Genomic DNA, 20,166 nt, shown 5'->3' with positions numbered 1-20,166 from the left:
GGAAAACCAAGGCACAGCTGGAATGTACTCAAACTGAAGAAGCAGGCCGGCCTGACATTTTGGACTTGGGATATTCTTGAGTGCAAAATGAAGCCCTGGAAGTAAGCTTTCCAATGGTGGTGGCCTCATATCTTAATTCCTCTTGTGCAAAGAGTTACGCCCGTTTCGGTGAAGCCGCGCAGATTTTTCTCCTTCCCGGATTCATGCTGAACCACTTTTGACCAAAAAGAAGTTGGATTTTCAGCAAAATTGCTGGCCTCCCACCCTCCTACAAGCTTTCTAACAGTGAAAATAAGGTCTCCACCAAAAATGAGCCCAAACCGATGCAAAATGAAGGTTCGGGGGCCAAAACGCACAGCCCGAGGCCCCGAAAACTGGCTGTTAGGCACCGGGAGTGGTGTTCGACCACGAAGTGGGTCTCTCAGACCTCAGTGTCCCTCAAAAGGGAGCAAATAAGAATTATGCCAAAAACCGGAGCAATAGGAGATGGTTAAGCGGTCCCGAACCGAGGCACACGGCCTGACGGCTCCGAAAACCGGGAACCGGACTCCGAAATGGGCAAAATGGCCCGCGGCCACAAAATGTAGCCCACGGCCACTAAGAGATGGTCTACAGGACCTCTTCCTCCCCTCAGGAAAAGAAACAGAGAAAACCGAGTCTGGTTCGCAAACCGAGGCAAGGCACAGAAGAGGGTTCGGAAGTCCGGAGGCAGGGCTCGCAGCCAGGACTCTGCAACTTCTGAACGAGCACGATATGAAAAATCACCGAGTGCTCAACTGGTGACGTCTGAGTCTTAAGGTCGGTCAAAAATGGGGTGTCTACAGTCGCATGCTTTTTCGCGAAAACTGAATAGACCATTAGAACCCATGAATTATCTGTTAGCTGTATCATCACCCGTTGGGGGATCCATGACTTGTGCATATATGTACCCTACTTGTGAAATTATTGTCGGAGATGCACATCTGTATATTGATTTACTGCCACTGAACATTGATCATTTTGACGTAATATTGGGAATGGACTGGTTAACGAAATACCATGCTACTATAGACTGTGTAATGAAACAAGTAGTTTTCCGCCCACCTGGTTTGCCTGAATTTGTGTTTGATGGAAGTGAAGCAGTACCTCATCCGTATTTGATTTCATCTGTGAAAGCTTGTAAATTGATTAGGAAGGGGTGTAAAGGGTATCTGTGTTCTGTATTGACTGTGTCTACTGATGATAATGCTGATGTGAACAGTATTCCCATAGTCAGAGAATTCCCAGATGTTTTTCCAGATAATCTACCAGGGGATTTGATTGACAGGGAGATTGAATTCACCGTTGATGTAATCCCGGGTACCCAGCCAGTATCTAAAGCTCCTTACCGAATGGCTCTGACTGAATTGAAAGAATTGAAAGTGCAATTGCAGGAACTGTTAGATAAGAAGTTCATCAAGCCCAGTACTTCACCGTGGGGCGCACCTGTTTTGTTTGTGAAAAAGAAAGACGGCTCACTGAGACTGTGTATTGACTACCGTGAACTGAACAAGGTAACTGTGAAAAATAAATACCCATTGCCACGTATTGATGACTTATTTGATCAGTTACAGGGTGCTCAAGTGTTCTCTAAGATCGACCTCAGATCAGGATACCATCAGTTGAAAGTTAAACCAGAAGACATTGACAAAACTGCTTTTCGAACGAGGTATGGACATTACGAATTTTTAGTTATGCCTTTCGGAGTTACCAATGTACCTGCTGCATTTATGGACCTCATGAACAGAATCTTTAAACCATACCTTGATGACTTTATTGTTGTATTCATTGATGACATACTGATTTACTCCAAAAGTATAGAAGAACATGAACATCATCTGAGACTTGCCCTACAGACCCTAAGAGAACAGAAACTTTATGCTAAACTGTCTAAATGTGAATTTTGGCTTGATCATGTTATGTTTCTGGGGCATGTTGTTAGCAAAGATGGAATTTCTGTTAATCCGCAGAAAATTGAAGCTGTAGTAAACTGGCCTAGACCAACAAATGTGACAGAAGTCCAAAGCTTTTTGGGTTTGGCTGGATATTACAGAAGATTTGTCAAAGATTTCTCCAAAATTGCCCTATCGTTGACTCAATTAACTCAGAAGGGGATATAATTTGACTAGACTGACCAAAGGGAATCAGCATTTCAAGAGTTGAAAACTCGACTTGTAACTGCACTGATTCTTACCCTACCTTCAGGTACGGATGGTTTTACTGTATTTAGTGATGCTTCTCATAAGGGTTTGGGATGCGTTTTAATGCAGAATGGGAGAGTTATTGCTTATGCTTCCCGACAACTGAGACCGCACGAAAAGAATTACCCAACCCATGACTTGGAACTTGCCGCAGTGGTATTTGCATTGAAAATCTGGCGTCACTATCTATATGGGGCGACATGTGAAGTATATACCGACCATAAGAGTCTGAAATATTTCTTCATACAGAAAGAATTGAATATGAGATAGCAGAGATGGCTAGAATTGATTAAAAATTATGACCTACAGATCTTGTACCATCCGGGAAAAGCCAACACCGTTGCCGATGCACTGAGTTGGAAATCGATTGGAAATTTAGCCTGTTTGCTTACCGGGCAGAAGGAATTGCTTTGTGATCTTGAAAAATCTGAAATTGAAATCGTTTTGCAAGAACAAAGTGGAACCTTAGCTGTTATTTCTTCTCAATCAGCACTGATTAAAGAGATTAAAGAGAAACAGCAACTAGATGACTTCTTGAAGATCATCGAAGAAAGGGAAACTAAACCAAGACCGGGTTTCAAATTTGAAAATAATGTACTGAAATTTCAAGAAAGACTATGTGTACCGAATGATACTGAACTGAAAAGAAGAGTTCTGCAAGAAGGCCACAATTCAAAACTGTCTATCCATCTAGAGAACACGAAAATGTACCAAGATTTGAAACTGAATTTCTGGTGGCCGGGAATGAAGAAAGAAATTGTTGATTTTGTATCGAAATGTCTTCATTACCAACAAGTTAAAGCCGAACATCAACGACCCACAAGCTTATTGCAGCCCTTACCCATACTGGAGTGGAAATGGAAACATATCACCATGGATTTCATTGCAGGATTGCCTCGCTCCAATAAAGGTATGGACTCAATTTGGGTTATTGTTGATAGATTGACTAAATCTGCTCACTTCTTACATGTTAAGACAATCTATAATGCGGACAAATTGGCTATACTCTATATTGATGAAATTGTTAGACTGCATGGAGTGCCTGTGTCCATTGTTTCTGATAGGGATTCGAAGTTTACATCGAGATTTTGGCAAAGCCTACAGACTGCATTAGGTACTGAATTGAGACTGAGTAGTGCTTATCATCCTCAGACAGATGGCCAGTCAGAAAGGACCATCCAGACTCTAGAGGATTTACTGAGAATGTGTGTCCTTGATTTTCAAGGAAACTGGGAAAGCCATTTGCCTTTACCTGAATTCGCCTACAATAACAGTTATCATTCAAGTATTGGTATGGCGCCTTTCGAGGCATTATATGGCAGAAAATGTAGATCTCCGATCTGCTAGGCAGAAGTTGGAGATGGGCCTTTACTTGGGCCCGAAATTGTTTATGAAACAACTGAGAAAGTGAAACTGATACAATAGAGACTGAAAACTGCACAGAACAGACAGAAAAGTTATGTAGATGTCAGAAGACGGGACAAAGAATGTCACACCCTTAACTTGCCCCTAAACGTTCGGGCATGACCCATTCAAAAACAGACATAAAACCTGGTATATATAGCATATGGGGCCTTGTCGGAAGCACATAACATTAAAAGAACACTAAACCAACAAACTCCATTGAGCTATTTCTAACATACCAGGATCTCATACATCACATGCATCATAATAGGTTGATAGAGTCCAAAATAAATATTTCTTAGCAGTACATATACTCAAACACATATACAGACCCAGCCCTAGCATCGGGCATGTAACAAAAACTGTTGAAGTTATATACATTCAACCTTGGAAGGATAACCAAGAAGTAAGCCAATTATCTCAATAAACTTCACAAAATAAATGGCCTCAAAAGTGCTTGGGTACACGAAGGTTGACAAAAGAAACCGGGCGTCATGGTTTAGGATTGACCACCTGGTTGATTGCCTACAGAAACAGACATAACAGATAGTAAGCCGGGCTCAGTGAATAGTAATACATGAATGAAACAATGCTCAACTTGAAACATGACATATATCCATACATATGGAAGTGCAGAGATTACAAAGTTAGCCTGATTCTGTATTCATCTTATAATGGCCTTAGGCCCAATCTTGAACATAACAGCTTGACATATCACATTCTTAATTCATAATGGCTTGAAGCCCTTGAGCATGGTGGCATAATGCCCCTGAACATGGTGGCAAGGTGCCCTTAAACATGGTGGCACAAGGCCCTTAAACATGGTGGCACAAGGCCCTTAAACATAGTGGCATGACGCCCTTAAACATGGTGGCACAAGGCCCGTGAATATGCTTATACGAACTCAAGAGGTGTCTCACACGGATTCTAGAGGTGGCTCACGTCGTAGCACTTAGTTCCGTGTAGCACTTTGTTTCGTATCATAATAACTTATATTGGATGGCCGTAGGCCCAGAGTCTTATAGCATGAAGGTATTTTATCTCTCCCATTTCTTTCTTACATACTTGGAACATACTTAAACATTAACATACATACTTGAAACATTAACATAGTTGCGTAAACGAAATGCTAATGAAGAGCATTAGCCCTATGTAAAGCAGATAATGATATTAATACTCACAGTGTTGCGATGATGTGCTTGTTCCTCCCGGAGTGTGCCCTACACACATTCAACCTTTACAATTTAGTTTCCTTTTCATATCAATTCACTTTCTGTTTCGTTTCACTTCGAAGGAATTTATACATATTAAAAGGCATCAAAGACATATTCTGACAACATTAGAGGGTTCTACACGCAAAACAGAGCGATCCATGTTTGTCAGCATGGGCCGCACGTGCGGCTGTGAGCCCTGCACGTGCGGCAAGCTCTCCCGCACGTGCGGTAAAATGCCCCGCACGTGCCTTTTAGACAGTGGCCGAGCCCCTGTTTTTCACCATTTCCCGCACGTGCGGCCATGACTCCCGCACGTGCGGCAGCACCTCCCACACGTGCGGCCATGACCCCCGCACGTGCGGCGATTCTGCTCAAAATTGTCTGAAATTCTTACAAAATCCCAATCTTTTGGTACATCCTCACAAGGCTCATTTTAACATTTTTAGTTGACAATACATAGCCTAAAATTCATGTTACAAAGGCTTCAAATACATACATTAAACTAGATAAACAGTAATTCTTGAACCCTTAACTATAATCAAATTTCCTTTTTTCATCAACATCACATATACCATCACATACATATATAAGGTAAGTTCTTCATGATCTTTCATGAGAAAGTAAGAAATCAAAGCTAGTTCTCCACATACATACATAAGCAACTTAGTTCAAACTCATCCAATGGATAAAACATGATCCAATTACACCTTGAGTTCAATTATCATGGTTGTGTCACTCTCAAATTCAAGAGAGGAATTATAAAAGTTAGACAAACTTACCTTGAGTTGAGATCTCCCAAAGTGTCACTAGGTTATTCAATCTCTAGCCTTTATTGAACTCCCTTCTCATTTCTCTCAATTCTTACTCTCTCTATCCTTTTCCATGAAATGTGTTGAACTAGGTCCAAGGCTCCAAGAACACACACACATATATATATAAGAGCTAATAAGACAAAAGTCAATCGTTTAAACATCCGAAATTGAAATTTCCCAAATATGCTTAATATTACCTAAAAATTATGCTGATTACATATCTAAAATCAATTTCAGATAATTAAGCCTTGAAGGCCTCCAATTTCGATTCAAACATTCTAATGTAACAGATACTTTTCTTGTTGAACAGATAGACATTCTTAAACATATGCTTTAAACATGGAGTTAACTTTCTTATCCCTAATTTCTCATGGAATTACACAATAAGCATCCAAAATCACAAAATAGGATCCGAAAATATAACAAGGAACATGTACGAGGGTCGGGTTATTACAAAGAATATGAAGTAGGTGATCACGTTTTTGTGAAAGTGACACCGATGAAAGGCCAGACTCGTTTTGGAGTCAAAGGCAAGTTAGCGCCGAGATATGTTGGACTGTATGAGATTATTGAGAAAATTAATTCCGTGGCGTATCAAGTTGCGCTTCCTCCCGAAATGGAGCATATGCATAACGTCTTTCACATTTCTATGTTGAGGGACTACCTCCGGGATCCTTTCCATGTGATAGAGCCTACTCGTGTAGTGCTGAGTGATGACTACACTTACGAGGAACGGTCTATTCAGATTGTAAACAGACGGATTAAGAAGTTGAGAAACAAAAAGATCCCGTTAGTGAAAATCGACTGGCAAAACCATGGTGGCGTGTATGCCAAAGGGAAGATGACATGGCTAAAAGATATCCTGAACTGTTTCCACTGAATCCTACTTTCTTCCAAAACGAAGGTAATTCGAGTTTAGAGGACTAACCTCTTTTAAGGAAGGGAGACTGTAACAACCCTCGCCACTGTTTACCGATAAACTACCGATTACTGCTAAACTAAGACTGATTATGATTGGTAATTGAACTGATTGAAATACTGGACTGACTGACTGAAATCTAAAACTGATTGATTGAATATATCTGTTTGAATTGCAGTTCTATCTGTTGACTGTTTAATTATCTGTTCAGTTTTTATGTTTAAACTGTTAATTGAAGGCCTTATCGGCGGCCGAATCCGAAATCGATTGATATTCTATGATCGTTAGAATTAATGTGAAATTATGGCATATTTATCTGAAAATTGATTTGGTATGTTTTAATTAGATTAAAATGGGTTAAATTGCATTGTGGACTTATTTACTATTTTGCCATTGTGAGTGGCCACTATCTAGACCACCTTTGAGCCTCATTACACCTAGATCAAACATTAGCTCAGCTCATTTCCCTTGTTCTTGCCGACCAAGAGAGCTAGAGTGAGAGGAAGTGAGTTCCTCCTTGATAGTTGCTTGTAAACTTGGAGATTTTAGAAGATAATTGTGAATTTGAGCTCCTACACCTTATAATTCAAGACTTAGGTTAGGATTTCACCCTTTCATTGATGTATTTAAGATTGTTCTTGCATGGTTCTTGAGCCTCTAGAGAGCTAAGTCATGTCTTAGTCTAATAATGTTGAATTGGAGCTCATTCCATGCATGCATGTTGGTATTGTTGAGTTTTAAGTTGATTTCATGGATAATTGTTGCATGCTTGTACAAGTTCTAGCTAAGGTTCATGAAACCATCATGTTTTTGAAAGATTTGACTCATTAGAGCATGTATTGAAGCTTTGAATTGATTTACAACTCATGCATGTTCATTTGAATTGTTGTCATGAAAATTGATTTGAAATTGGGTTTGTTTGAACTACCCTTGGGCTTTGATTTTACAAATTGAGCTTTGAGCCATGTAATATTATGTGTTTACAAGAGTTTTCCAGAAAATGGGCCCAAAGGAATCGAATTTGATACATTTGTAGTTGAATTTGAGCTTGAGGTTCAAATTTGGGAATTCCAGATTTTGAACTCACGCTCGAGCGGGGTTACTGGCGCTCGAGCGTGGAAATCGTGCTCCCAGCATTTTGTTCTGTTTTTAGGTCAGCTCGAGCGGGGTAATTTACGCTCGAGCGGGACCTTGTGTTTTACGCTCGAGCGGGTGTCGAGCGCCCAATCGAGCGTGAATTTCACCTATCCAGCACTTTTGACTGTTTTGCAGTACGCTCGAGCGTCCAAGTCTGCGCTCGAGCGGAAACCTTTGTCTGCATGTCCGCTCGAGCGGATTAACCTACGCTCGAGCAGGACCCCTGTTTTCTAAAAATGCTTTTAAAGTGCATCTTTGTATCCTCATTTCATCCTAGGCATTCTTAGGCCTAGTTTAAGGTATCTTAATGAGGATATAGATGTAGAACACACTGAGGCAAATTAGGGATTAAGTTATTATTTTCCCAACTGTGTAGCTTAGTGTGTGTTCAATCTGTAAACTGTGTAGGGTTGGCGACTGGAGACGCGCTCTAGCTTTACTGTAGCCCAGAACTCTGTGAGTAACAACTGTGTAAAGATATGTTCAAAAATGATTATCTTTTGAACAATTGAACTGTACTGTTTCTGAATTAATACTGTTAATAGAATGAATGTATGTCCTCTATTCTGAACTGTATTGTGGCATCCTTAGCAACTACTGTTACCGACTGTTACTGTTACAGAAATCTCTGTCGGTTCCCTTGTTGAAACCACTACTGTTTACTGATTGATGGCCATCATTGACTGTTCGGTCTTTCAAAACCTACTGTTTACTGTACTGTTATGCTAATGGATGTACCACATATGACTGTACTGACTGAACGACTGAAATACTGATTTAATGAACTGTTTTCATTATTGTAAGGACATTCATTCTAAACCTCTTTACGCATTATGTTATTCACTGGGTTTTAGCTCACTGCTCATATATATATGTAGGTGTACAGGCACCAGACCGCGGCTAGAAGCGTCGGGGTAAGCTCCAGTTTTGTCAAGCCAACCACTGTGCCTCACTGCGAGGTTCCGAGCCTATCAAGCTTTGGCTTAGGGGGTGTTTGAAATTCCCCCATCTGTTTTGTAGACTGTATAGACTGTTACTGTACTGTTTAATAGAGATTAGGTCCCTGATCTAAATGATTATAAATGATGTACATACTGCTTTGTCACCGACTGCATATATTTATGAAAAGTCTTTTTAGCATACAGACTGTCACAGCTCATTGGACATTATTTATTTACTGTATTGGCTTCCGCCAGGCCCCTGTACTCTGTTTTACTGTATTACTATTAAGCAGGCCTTCGGTAATCTCGGATTACTGGCCGGTTACGGTACTAAACCCATAGGGGCGGGTTTGAGTCGTGACACTTTTTTCAGTTTATTTCCAGATAATTAGCTTTTTTCAACTTATTTAAACTATTTTTGCCTAATAAGCTGTATTTGCATACAAAAGCTACACCAAACAGTGTCTGTCACACACTTTCAAATTAAAATAAGCTATAATTAGCTTATTTAAGCAACAACAAACAACCCCATTGTAGCCACCTTTCAACATCACTAATGTGTTGTCTTAAATGAACAAATCCAATCGTATTAAGATAGAGGACATGTTGTGTTGGTAGGTGTGTTTATTATTTTTTTCTTCATTGTATTGTTTTGTTTTATCCATAATTGTGTAGGAAGGTAGTGTTTCTCAACATTTCAATAAAAATGCCTTAGAATATTGGTTCATCTTTGAAATAACTTCAAATCTAGCTCTACTTATAAATTTATAGATAGTCTTTTATACTGAAAACTATAAAATTTCATTGGAGATATTAATAGAGGTATCAGAAAGTGAGGGGTTCATTTTGCTTATTTCTTTGATTTTCTTTTTATTTTCTTTTTCTTTCTACCTTTGTTTAAACCAGTTTCCCATAATGATAAAAACTCTGCTGGAAATAATAAGAACACAGGTTTGAGTATGGAGCAGCTCCGCCAACCTTGATTATCAGGGGGACCAGCATTGGAATAGCATTTTCTTCAGTCTTCAGAGCAGCAATCAAAGAATGCCATATGAATACCAAACAAAAATTGTACAGCAAGGAAGCTTAATCAAATGGGACACTCAAAGTAATGAATGATAATACGTAAATATATACAATAGGTGCTTCTGTTTTTCTGTTTTTTTTTTTTTTGTTTTTTTGGCTATCAGATTCTTGAGCATTAACTAACAAAGAGTAAGAGCAAATCAATTGTACGTAACAAATGCCTAAAACTGAATAAACAGGAATTTTTAGAAAAGGGTGTGATGCTAGCATGCTCCATATACAACATAATAATTGAATCATTCTAATCCATGGAATCAAAACTTGGAGCTGACCACCCCAACTGCTCAATGATCTTCTTCATTCTTTCTTCCTGTCCCTTTGAATCCCCTAAAGCTGTGGTGAAGGGGTATACATAGGTTACCTTTGTAGCCATACATCTATAAGTAACCACATCTCTTTTTACCAAAAATTCTAGCACATCTCGGCCGAACCCTCCATCAACCTCAGCTTGCAGATATGTGCCTGAATTTAGTTCCATGATCAGTAAAGATACAGAATCAGTATCACTAACCAGTGCCCCTACCAATACTTTTGAAACTTAAATACACATAAAGGAGGCCTAAATTGACCATTTTCCAACATGTCTTGTCTTCCATTTCTAAAACCATTAGTTCAACTCTCCCCTTCATAATTGCTAACAAAAATTACTCTTCTTTAAATACTTTGGGTAACCAACTAGGCCTCCGTTTGGGAAGTGGGTTGGCTTTTTGGCTTTTTTAACTATTTTAGCCTCGGCTAAAAGGTTTGGTTTGGGAAGGGCTTTTTGGCCTTTTGACTTTTTTGGCTTTTTTTGTGAGAGAAGAATGTAATGATTATGGGTTGAATGTGATATTTTGTTTTTTGTGGCTAAAATAGCCTATTTTGTCTTTTGTGGCTAAGATAGCCAAAAAAGCTCCGTTTAGCTCTTGCCAAACGGAGCCTAGGTCAGATCTGTTTTTTGTTTTTAGTTATTTGTTGGTATTTTGGCTTGTGGATTTGTGTGGTTAGACTAGTTTAACAGTTGATGATATCTGAAATTGTATATATTTTCCTAATGATTGACCAAAAAATTAAAAAACTTTGGGCTGAATTCAGTTCTAATTACCATGTGGGGTATCTTCAACAACTTGAATCTTGGCGTTTTTCTGTGTTTCTAGAATAGCTTCTTGCAATTTCTGCAATACAAAAGAAGAACCAAACCATGTTCAGATTTTCATATAATTCTTACCTCAAAATGCCAATGAATTACCTGAATAGCATTATCTAGACTATTTTCAGAAATTGTCCAAGGAAATGCGAATGAGGACGATCTTGGATTTGTCGACACGCAGCCCGGGTTTATAGACGGACAGGGTCTGATTTTCCTGCAAGAACAGAGCAAAGAATCTCATCATCAAAAGTCATGAAAACCAAAACACATATTATTATTAGGACCAAAATTAGCAAAAACTGGTATTAACCCATTAAAGAAAATGAGAATTGGGAAATACCCATTTTCCAATCCGGTGGCCAAGTTCTTGGATTGAGAGAATGGAGTGGTGAGCAAAGAGGGTTGAGAGTTGAGAGAAGGAATTGCTATAGAAGGTTGTGGAGGTGGAGAAGATAAGGTGAGAGCAACGGAGAAGGAAAGGAGGAGATTCTTTAGCAGAGAATGAGCCTTTTTTGTGTTGTATTGTTGAGGATTACATGATGATGGGATTGAAGGGTGAAGAAGAAGAAGAGGGGTTCTGGTGGTTGGAGAGTGTTTGAAGAAAGGAGGGAATGGAGAGAGAAGGTGAGCACTCAAACTCATGTTTGTTATCTATCTATTCCTTTCCCTACCCACTCAGGCATGAGTTTGGATGGAGAGAAAATAAAAATGTAAATAACTAACCTAGAAGAGATTCGAACAAAATACAATAGTACATCGCATGCTTTTTGACATGATTTTAGGTTAGGGCTCGTTTGATAATGATTTTTTTAGATTTTGTTAAGGATAAATTAAAAAGTTAAAAGATTATTAAAAAATTTATATTATTTAAGAGTAGCTTGTAGAGAAAGTTACTAAAACAAAATTATTTATTTATCCTTTAAAGGGGTTGTTTGGGATGACCTAAATAAATGTATTTTTTATTTTTTTACGAAAAGATGTGCAAAAAGTAGAGATGTGATATGAAGGAAAAAAGATAAAAGGATGGATTATTTTCAACTTTCCAAACTTGGCATTAACTACTCAAAAAGTCAAAAGTTAAAAAGTCAAAAGGATAAAATTGTCATTTTAATTTTATTACACATCTTTTCTTAAAAAGTCAAAAAGTTATCACAAACATACATATTTTTTTTCTATACTTTTTTAACCAAAAAGTACATAGGGTATATCCCAAACAACTACTTAGTTGGCTTTTTAACTTTTTTAGCCTAGAACTTTTTTGTTTGTTTAGTTTTCTTGATTGACCTTTTTGGCTTTGGAATGACAAACTTTTTTGTTAGGCCTATTTTCGGAAGTGGGTTATAATCCACTTCCCAGATTATAACCCACTTCCTCTCCCACAAAAAAGCTACTTATAAATAGTTTTTCACCAAAAAATTGATTATAACCATCTTCCCAAAATAAGTTTTTTGACTTCTTAACTTTTTTAATTATTTTTTTGCCTATATGTAATCATTTAGCCCAAAATATTTTCCAAATCGGGACTAAAAAATTAACAATAGATGGTATAAAGATACAAATGTAAGGTTACACTTGTTTGGTACATGTGACACATTTTTGTAATAAATATTATACACTCTTTTCATAAAGTTATCACAATTTATGTTTTAAAAATTAAATTAAATATTTTGTGATAATATTATGCATATTTGTAGCAATGTGATATATTCTTTCGTCGAAATATTTTTAAACCACAAATTTGTAGATTTATTGTAGCAATTGGGTTAAAAGTTAAAAAGCTTACTTTTTTTTTTTATCATATTATCTCTCTATTTTTTTTACACATTTTTTCAAAAAAAATTCCAAAAAATAAATAAGTAAATATCTCTCATTAGTTCCAATGATTGTAAAAAAATAAATAAATAACATATGCAGGTACACATTCACAAACCTTACCCTGAATCTATTAGATATGCTAGAAAATAGAGAAATAGAATGAGAGTTAAACAAATAAAAAATGCTCTAAAGGCTTACAGTTTTCCAAGACAGCACTTGGTTACAACAAAATGAATTTAAATCCAACACAATTAAAACCCTAGATTTGTACAAAGCAAATATGACAAAATAAATAAAATGAAGTTTCGATCAAAAAAAAAAAAAATGAAGTTCTTTTTTCCAAGTCCTTCAAAGCTATTGCATTGACAGAGACATATCGTCAGCATCTGAAAATGGTTTTCCCATATAGAGTAAACCAAAATCCAGTAGAAGTAATCCAATACAATATATAAATCTTAACAAAGATATAAGGGTGAAATGCATATGCAATGCTCGTGCCAAAATATTTTATATCTTTTTTCAAAAAAAACTATGTAATGCCAGCTTAATATCAGAATTTATAAATCACTTCCTTTACAATAGAAAATAGGACAGTGAATCACATTTTAGGAATCTCAAAACCATTTCAACCTTTTATGGAAATTTCATCTGTGGGAAACCGTAAACCGGCACCCATATAAATATAGGCTCTACAAGCACTACTATTACCGTTTCATGGAAATTTCATCCGCGGAATTGACACCCATACGCGCGGTTTTTAGGACTTTCACCATGAACACCCAGCCAACTTAGTTTAAAGAGACAACACATACTTCCCATATTCACCAATTTTTTTAAAACGATAAACATTTTCAATGTATAAATATAAAATAATGCTCGATGCAAATAGATGAGATAATAGTTCTTACATAATTTCTACAACAATCATAGCTATCTTCCATTGATAGCTCCAAACAGATATTTCTAAACAGATAAACGATTTTCAATAAAGATAAACTTTCCAAATCTCAAGATGTAAGTGATAATACATATCTAACTCCACCATCCTCATCAATATCAATCAAACTTCACGTTTCCAACATCAATCCCATTATTTATACAAAATCAACATTATATGTATATATTTAGGGCAAAACCCTAGTTTTTTCTAAAACCGAATCCAAGTTTCAAAACCAACCATTTTATCACAACTCAATCTCATTTCAAAGCCCACAATCATTTTCAAGAATCTATTTGAAAACCTCTTTTTTCATTTTTAATCAAAAACCCTAGATGTATCCAAAAAATTCCCAAATCATAATATTTTTTTAGGAATAACAAATACCTAAGTTAAAAATCATAAAAGAGTGCGAAGAATTCCTATCTCAAGCTTAGAAGACTAGAGAAAGAATTGAGATACTTCAAAAATACTGAAACCTAACTTTGTTCAGATCAAAAGGAAGCCCATAACGTGCTCCACCTTTTTAACAAAGTGACATGAGTAAGGAACTTGACGGATCTAGGTGTATTTGTAGAGAGAAGTAGACTTCTAGAGAGAGGGGGTGTAGATCTAGGATTTCTGGAATGTTTAGAGAGAGAGAGAAAGAAAAATGAAAAAGTGATTCAAAAGTGGCTTCTTACGAATTAATATATGCACAGATCGCTCGAGCACAGATACAACAAGTTGTACCGCTTGAGCGAAGAATATCAACTCCCAGAAGTTTTACAGACAGAAAACTACCGCTCGAGCTCAAGAAGGGCCGCTTGAGCACAAAAAGTGTCACTTGAGCGAAGAATGCCAACTCCCAGTATCTTTGTAGGCCTGCAAAAGTACTGAGAGTTTACAATTACCGCTCGAACGAAAAAGCCAAAATTTGGGCAACAACAATTTGAAAGACAAGCTATCAACCTGTTCCAAACGCAACCAATGCATCCCAATAGCCAAACTCAAAGAGAAATACGAGGAAACAAGACATGAACAACTATATAAGACAATGAAATCCAAATCCAAAACATCTAATGGATCGGGCTTAAACCAGAATCATTATAATTAATAAAATAACAAATAACATAAAATGAACAAGCGCATTAGACTAAGGTCCCTAAGCTCATCAATTAAGGCTAAAGCATTTCCTATGATTCTCAAATCAAATTCTAAGTTATCCCTTAACTTAAGGCATAAAACAAACAAGTTCCAAACATAACCTTTCAAACTTTTTCTTCTTCTCATCATATTACTAACAAGCCCTATATCATATAAGCATATAGTAGATAGCGTAATGTACGAATAATATAATATACATGATGCATGAATGGTTTGGTTGTCACAGATAGCCAGAGATAGAATCGAGTTTGAATAGATAGAATCAAATTTTCAACAGATAGAGCTGTTCAAATTTTGAACAAATAATAAAATGTTTAAAATTTGAACAGATAAAAAAATTAAATAGATAAAAGAAATTTAGATAGATAATAAAATTGGTATAGATAGATTTAAACAGATAAATGAAAAAATTGAACAGATAATAAAATTTAGACAGATATTTGAACAAACAATGCAAAAAAAATCAAACAAATAGTTAAAAAATTTGAACAGATGGTCAATGAAAAGTCAACAAATAAAAATAAATCAACATATAAATTAAGGGGTAAAATTGAAAATAAAATGTCCTCCAAAACAAACAAAAGGACTTCTCACCAAATTATTTTCAGAAAAGAGTGAACCTCTCACTAACAAAAAATATCCATTAAACCTAATGCCTTAGACAATTGATAGAGTGGATGTATCAGCAATTTTCTCAAAAGTTAATGATAATACTTTATGGAGTTGCAATCACCTTATTTGGTTTTAATTGATTTTTTGAAAATTGAGTATTTTATTTTTTGTGTTTTGTTTTTAGTGATTTTTTTAATATTTTAAGTAATTTTTTTTTTTACTTTCTAGATGCACATAACTTAGATGAACCTAAAAAAAAAATATTTAAAACATTTAGTAAATACAAAAGAATACAAAAATGCACTGAATTTATATATATATATATATATATATATATATATATTTGTATTTGATGAATATTTTAAAGATTGTTTTTGTCATAAATATTACTTACTTTTTAAGTGTATATCTAAAAAATAAAAAAAAAATCTTAAAATATTAAAATTCATGACTAAGAATGAATAAATACGAAAACTAAAACCAAATAAGGGGAATAATTTCCTAAAATCATTTAAAATTAAAAAAAGAAAAAGGAACTGATAACATAATTTTTATAAAATTAACGGGACCTTATCACACATCGTCGATATGTCCGAGTGGTTAAGGAGACAGACTTGAAATCTGTTGGGCTACGCCCGCGCAGGTTCGAACCCTGCTGTCGACGATTTTTTATTTTGTTAAAAAAAATCAGGGTTTTGGTGTCTTTCTCTGTCTCTGATCGCTTCAACTACACTGGAATTTCTTTGCTCACTTGGAGCAATGTCGGCATTAATTCATTATATCTTCTTCTATTATACATGCGAGCACTTACATTGGTTTTTAAAATTTTATCTGTATTTAGGACTAGTGTTCAGTTATTTATTAATTTTTTTTTTTAAAAAGATAATAAAACAAGACTTGAATTTAAAATTATAAATTTGACAGAGAAGTCTCTTATTACTTGAGGTAATAATTAGTGGGGGTGTCTAGGTATGGTTTTTTTTTTTTTTTTGATCGGAAGAAATATGTCAATCAAGAGAGTCAAACGGCACTTACAAGAGTCCAAACAACCCAAATCTTATACCAAACAAAGTGAAAATAAATCAAGAAGCACTCAGGAAGAAAAAATATGAAAATATTCAGACGTACATATCGTACTCGTGCTCATACTGCAAAGCAAAGCCGATCATAAAAGTTCGGCAATAGAGCATATTCGAAATATTTCATAGATCCCAACCACAATGAGGGTAAGCTAAACAAATCGCACATATGGACTCTAAGAAAACCAGACAAACCCAAAAAAATCCAACACGAACCAAAGGAAATAAAACAAAAGAAAAACACAAACACACCCACACCCAATCAAATCCGGCAGCGGCTTTGGCAGATCTGGCGTTGGAGAAGAACGGCGATGAAGAGGCAGCGGAGAAGAGGCGGAGAGGCGAAGAAGAGGCGATGAAGGCTGTGGGGGAGGCAGATCCGGCGTGAATGGAGAAGACGATGAGGAAGAGGCGGTCAAGCTATGGAGAAAACGACGGGGAAGCGGCGGTGAAGGCAACGGAGTCGGCGCAGATCCGAGAAGGGCACTCCTGGAGTGAATGGATGTGGGAGAAACATCTCACAAAGGAGGAAGAGAATGGAAAGTCCAAGCTTCCAAGTTATGGGAATGCAAAATAAGAAAAGGGAAGAACAAAAGAGGGGTAGGTAGGGGGAGGGGAGAGGAGGCCGGAGGCCATCGGAAACCCCTCCCCCACCGCCGGCAGCCTCACACTCAGAAACCCTAGGAGGAGAAAAGTTTAGAGAGAGAAACTCTCAAACCAGACTCCATAGATATATATTATTGAATCACGTAAATTTGTGTTGTCTAGGTATGGTTTGAGAAGACGGTTTGGCGGCTTTTTTTTGGCTAAAATAATCACAAAAAATAAAATAGACTTTTTAGTCCAATAAGACAAAATATCACATTCAATTCATAATCATTACATCACTCTCACGAAAAAAGCAAAAGCCATTTTCAAATCAGGCCTTTTAGCTCCAGACTAAAATAGCCAAAAAAAGTCAAAAAGTCAACCCACTTTCCAAACCATGCCTTAGAAAGTTGACTATTTTAGTGAACTATTTTAATTTTTAACTATTTTAATACATTAAAATAGTAATGTTTGGGAAGATGATTGGATTTTTTTTTAGTTTGATGTGATGTTTGTGAGGAAAAATATGAAATGTTTATGAATTTGATGTAATATTTTGTCTTATTAACTATTTTAGCCAATTTTAGCCATTTTTATTTTTTAGTATTATTTTAATCCAAAAAGCCAAAAAAATCTATTGCCAAACACCCCCAATATGTGTTACATATTTTATTTTATTTATTTAACTTACACAAGTGTTGCGTGTGTTGGGCGCTAATAAAATATAAAAAAAAGAATGAAACAAAATTTAAATTTAAGACCACAAATTTAATAAAAAAAACTTTTACTAGTTGAGATTACAATCAATATATGTTACATATTTTATTTTATTTAGGGCATCTCTAACGGTGTATCAATTCTTTCACTAAATTTGATTAAAAATTTGAGAAAAAACTCTCTTTGATATTAAGTGCTCCAACGGAGGGTTTTGTGGCTTCGTCAAACCATCGGGCAGATGTCCGCCAGGTCAACCGACCAGTGCAAATTTTTTACAATTTTTCTTATTGAGGTGATCATCCAGGGGGGTCCGATTGGGTGAATGACTGGGAGGACGATCAGGCGATCAACCGGCTAGTGTATTTTTTTCACAAACTTTTGCTTTAAGGTGGTCATCCGGGAGGACATTCGGGAGACATCCGGTAGTGAAAATCCAACGGCAATAAACAATGATTTAATGAAAGGCACATTAATCCTCAGTTTGATGAAAGAAAAGTGAAAATCTTGAATTTGATACCGATTTGATGAAACCGTTGGAGCTGAAAAATGAATCATTTTTCAGCCAATTCAAATTTGATGATAAGTTTGATGCATGATTGGAGATTGTTTTATTTAACTTATTTATGCCAACAACAAATAATGTATAAAAAAAGAGAATGGAATAAAACTTTAAGTTAGGGCATCTCCAATTGTTTATCTTTATTTATTTTTATTTCCTTATTTATTTATTTTTTTTGAATTTGAGTAAAAATTTCGTTTGATACCAAGTACTCCAACGGAGTTTTATCAAGTTACCGGTCTACCGGGCGGATGATCGGCCGTGCAATTGGGCGGACGATTGGACGAATGTTTAGCTGGTCGACCGGCCAGTGTTAATTTTTCACAAATTTTTGTCTTGAGGTGGACATCCGGTAATGAAAATCCAGTAATAATAAATAGTGATTTGATGAAAGGTACATCCATTTTTAGTTTGATGAAAAATTTGAAAAATTCTAAATTTAATGATCTATTTGATAAATGATTAAAGGAATAAAAAGTAACTTTTTTTTTTCCATTAAATTTAAATGTGATGAACCATTGAAAATGACTTTTAAGAACACAAATTTAATAGAAAAACTCTGGGTTGGTTTGGAATGGATTGGTTTTTTAATTTTTTGATTATTTTAACTTGAGCTAAAAAGTCTCGTTTGAAATGAATTTTTTGACTTTTATGAAAAAAATCAAATTATTATAATTTATATATGATATTTAATCTTATTAACTTTTAAATTTATTTTATTATTTTGTGATGCCAAAAGAAGGCTCTAGCCACTTGAGATTATGTGTTACATACATGTTACATATTTTATTTGTGTGCTGACTGCTTGTACTGAAAAGCAAGCAGTTTTGAATCAATGGAAGAGAAGGGCTTGATCTGGAGCGCCAAGAGCACACAAGAGTTTGGCAATGGAGCTTTGCAACTCAGCAGCAAGCCAAGTAATGGGCATCTTCAACACCGCCTCCAACGCCGTACTCGGCGACGCTTCCTCTGATTCCTCGCATCACAAAGGTATGTAAACCACTTTCAAATTTCAATACCCACGCCTACATACACCTCTTCTTCTTGTTACTCTGTGCACTCTGTTTGCTTCCCGAGAAACTTGGGGAAAATTGGCATTTTCTTATTTAAATCTTGTGTTTGTGTTGTTCTCATAGGAAAAGTAATGCAACCTAACATATGAAACCTAGGTTTCTTTAACTTGGATCATCAAACTTATTCTGACAGACATGGTTGATAATATATGAAACCTAACTCTTTTGGAGGTTGATGATATTGAAAAAGAGAGATATGGGATTCTCTGCACTTTAATGCATTACCTAAAAAAGAGTTGTGTGGGGAAAAAAATAAACCACATAGAGAGATTGACGAAGGAATGACCAACGTGCAATGAATTTGCAAAAAAGAGCACTGCCATTGTTGCACTTCAATGCTTAAGTCCGCACCACCTTCATGAATATAATGATTAATCAATTTACTGTAAAGATTGTGTATTGTGTACTTGACCCTTTGGGATTGTGCTCTTTATATTGTGCATGGATACCTCCACATGGAATAATTAACTCAAATTGTTGCTTTATTAATTGTGGATAGTGCCCCCGTATTTGAAAGTAATAAGCATTATCCAGAAATAAAACTGTTGGGATTCTCCTAGATTGTCTCTATCAAAATGGCCTAATAGAGTGGCCAAACAGCGCGGACAGAGTATCCAAATCGAATATTTGGAAAGAGTAGAGCAGCCGAACAAATGACTGCCTGGACATACAACCAACTTGACCGAACAAAGTATTTTTACCTACCACCATTGTGCCATGTGTCTGCGCCTGGTCCCACATAATTCTGTGCTATTTTTGGCTCTCACAACTGTGTAATT

General features: G+C 36.2%; 1 protein-coding gene, 1 long non-coding RNA gene and 1 other non-coding gene across 3 annotated transcripts in view; 2 read left to right on the top strand and 1 right to left on the bottom strand.

Annotated features, from left to right (window-relative positions):
• Nucleotides 1-9,732: 9,732 nt before the first annotated feature.
• On the bottom strand, nucleotides 9,733-11,644 carry LOC114323296 (thylakoid lumenal 17.9 kDa protein, chloroplast). Its single transcript, XM_028270866.2, has 4 exons — nucleotides 11,202-11,644; nucleotides 10,961-11,075; nucleotides 10,817-10,886; nucleotides 9,733-10,194 (listed from the first exon to the last, which is right to left on the bottom strand). The coding sequence occupies exons 1-4, from the start codon at nucleotides 11,501-11,503 to the stop codon at nucleotides 9,974-9,976; spliced, it is 708 nt and encodes a 235-aa protein (XP_028126667.2). The 5' UTR covers nucleotides 11,504-11,644; the 3' UTR covers nucleotides 9,733-9,973.
• A 4,309-nt stretch (nucleotides 11,645-15,953) lies between these two features.
• TRNAS-UGA (transfer RNA serine (anticodon UGA)) lies at nucleotides 15,954-16,035 on the top strand. Its single transcript has one exon. It is a non-coding gene; the product is annotated as a tRNA-Ser (tRNA).
• Nucleotides 16,036-19,102: 3,067 nt separating this feature from the next.
• Nucleotides 19,103-20,166, top strand: part of LOC114323295 (uncharacterized) — a 33,830-nt gene continuing 32,766 nt past the window's right edge. The window contains exon 1 of the long non-coding RNA XR_014357311.1: nucleotides 19,103-19,304. This is a non-coding gene — a long non-coding RNA (uncharacterized LOC114323295). The remainder of the gene's footprint in view (nucleotides 19,305-20,166) is intronic.

The sequence above is a fragment of the Camellia sinensis genome, chromosome 15 (assembly GCF_055761805.1).
Source record: "Camellia sinensis isolate YWXY chromosome 15, ASM5576180v1, whole genome shotgun sequence".
Classification (NCBI taxonomy): domain Eukaryota; kingdom Viridiplantae; phylum Streptophyta; class Magnoliopsida; order Ericales; family Theaceae; genus Camellia; species Camellia sinensis.
This window is presented reverse-complemented; position numbering and strand designations above follow the sequence as displayed.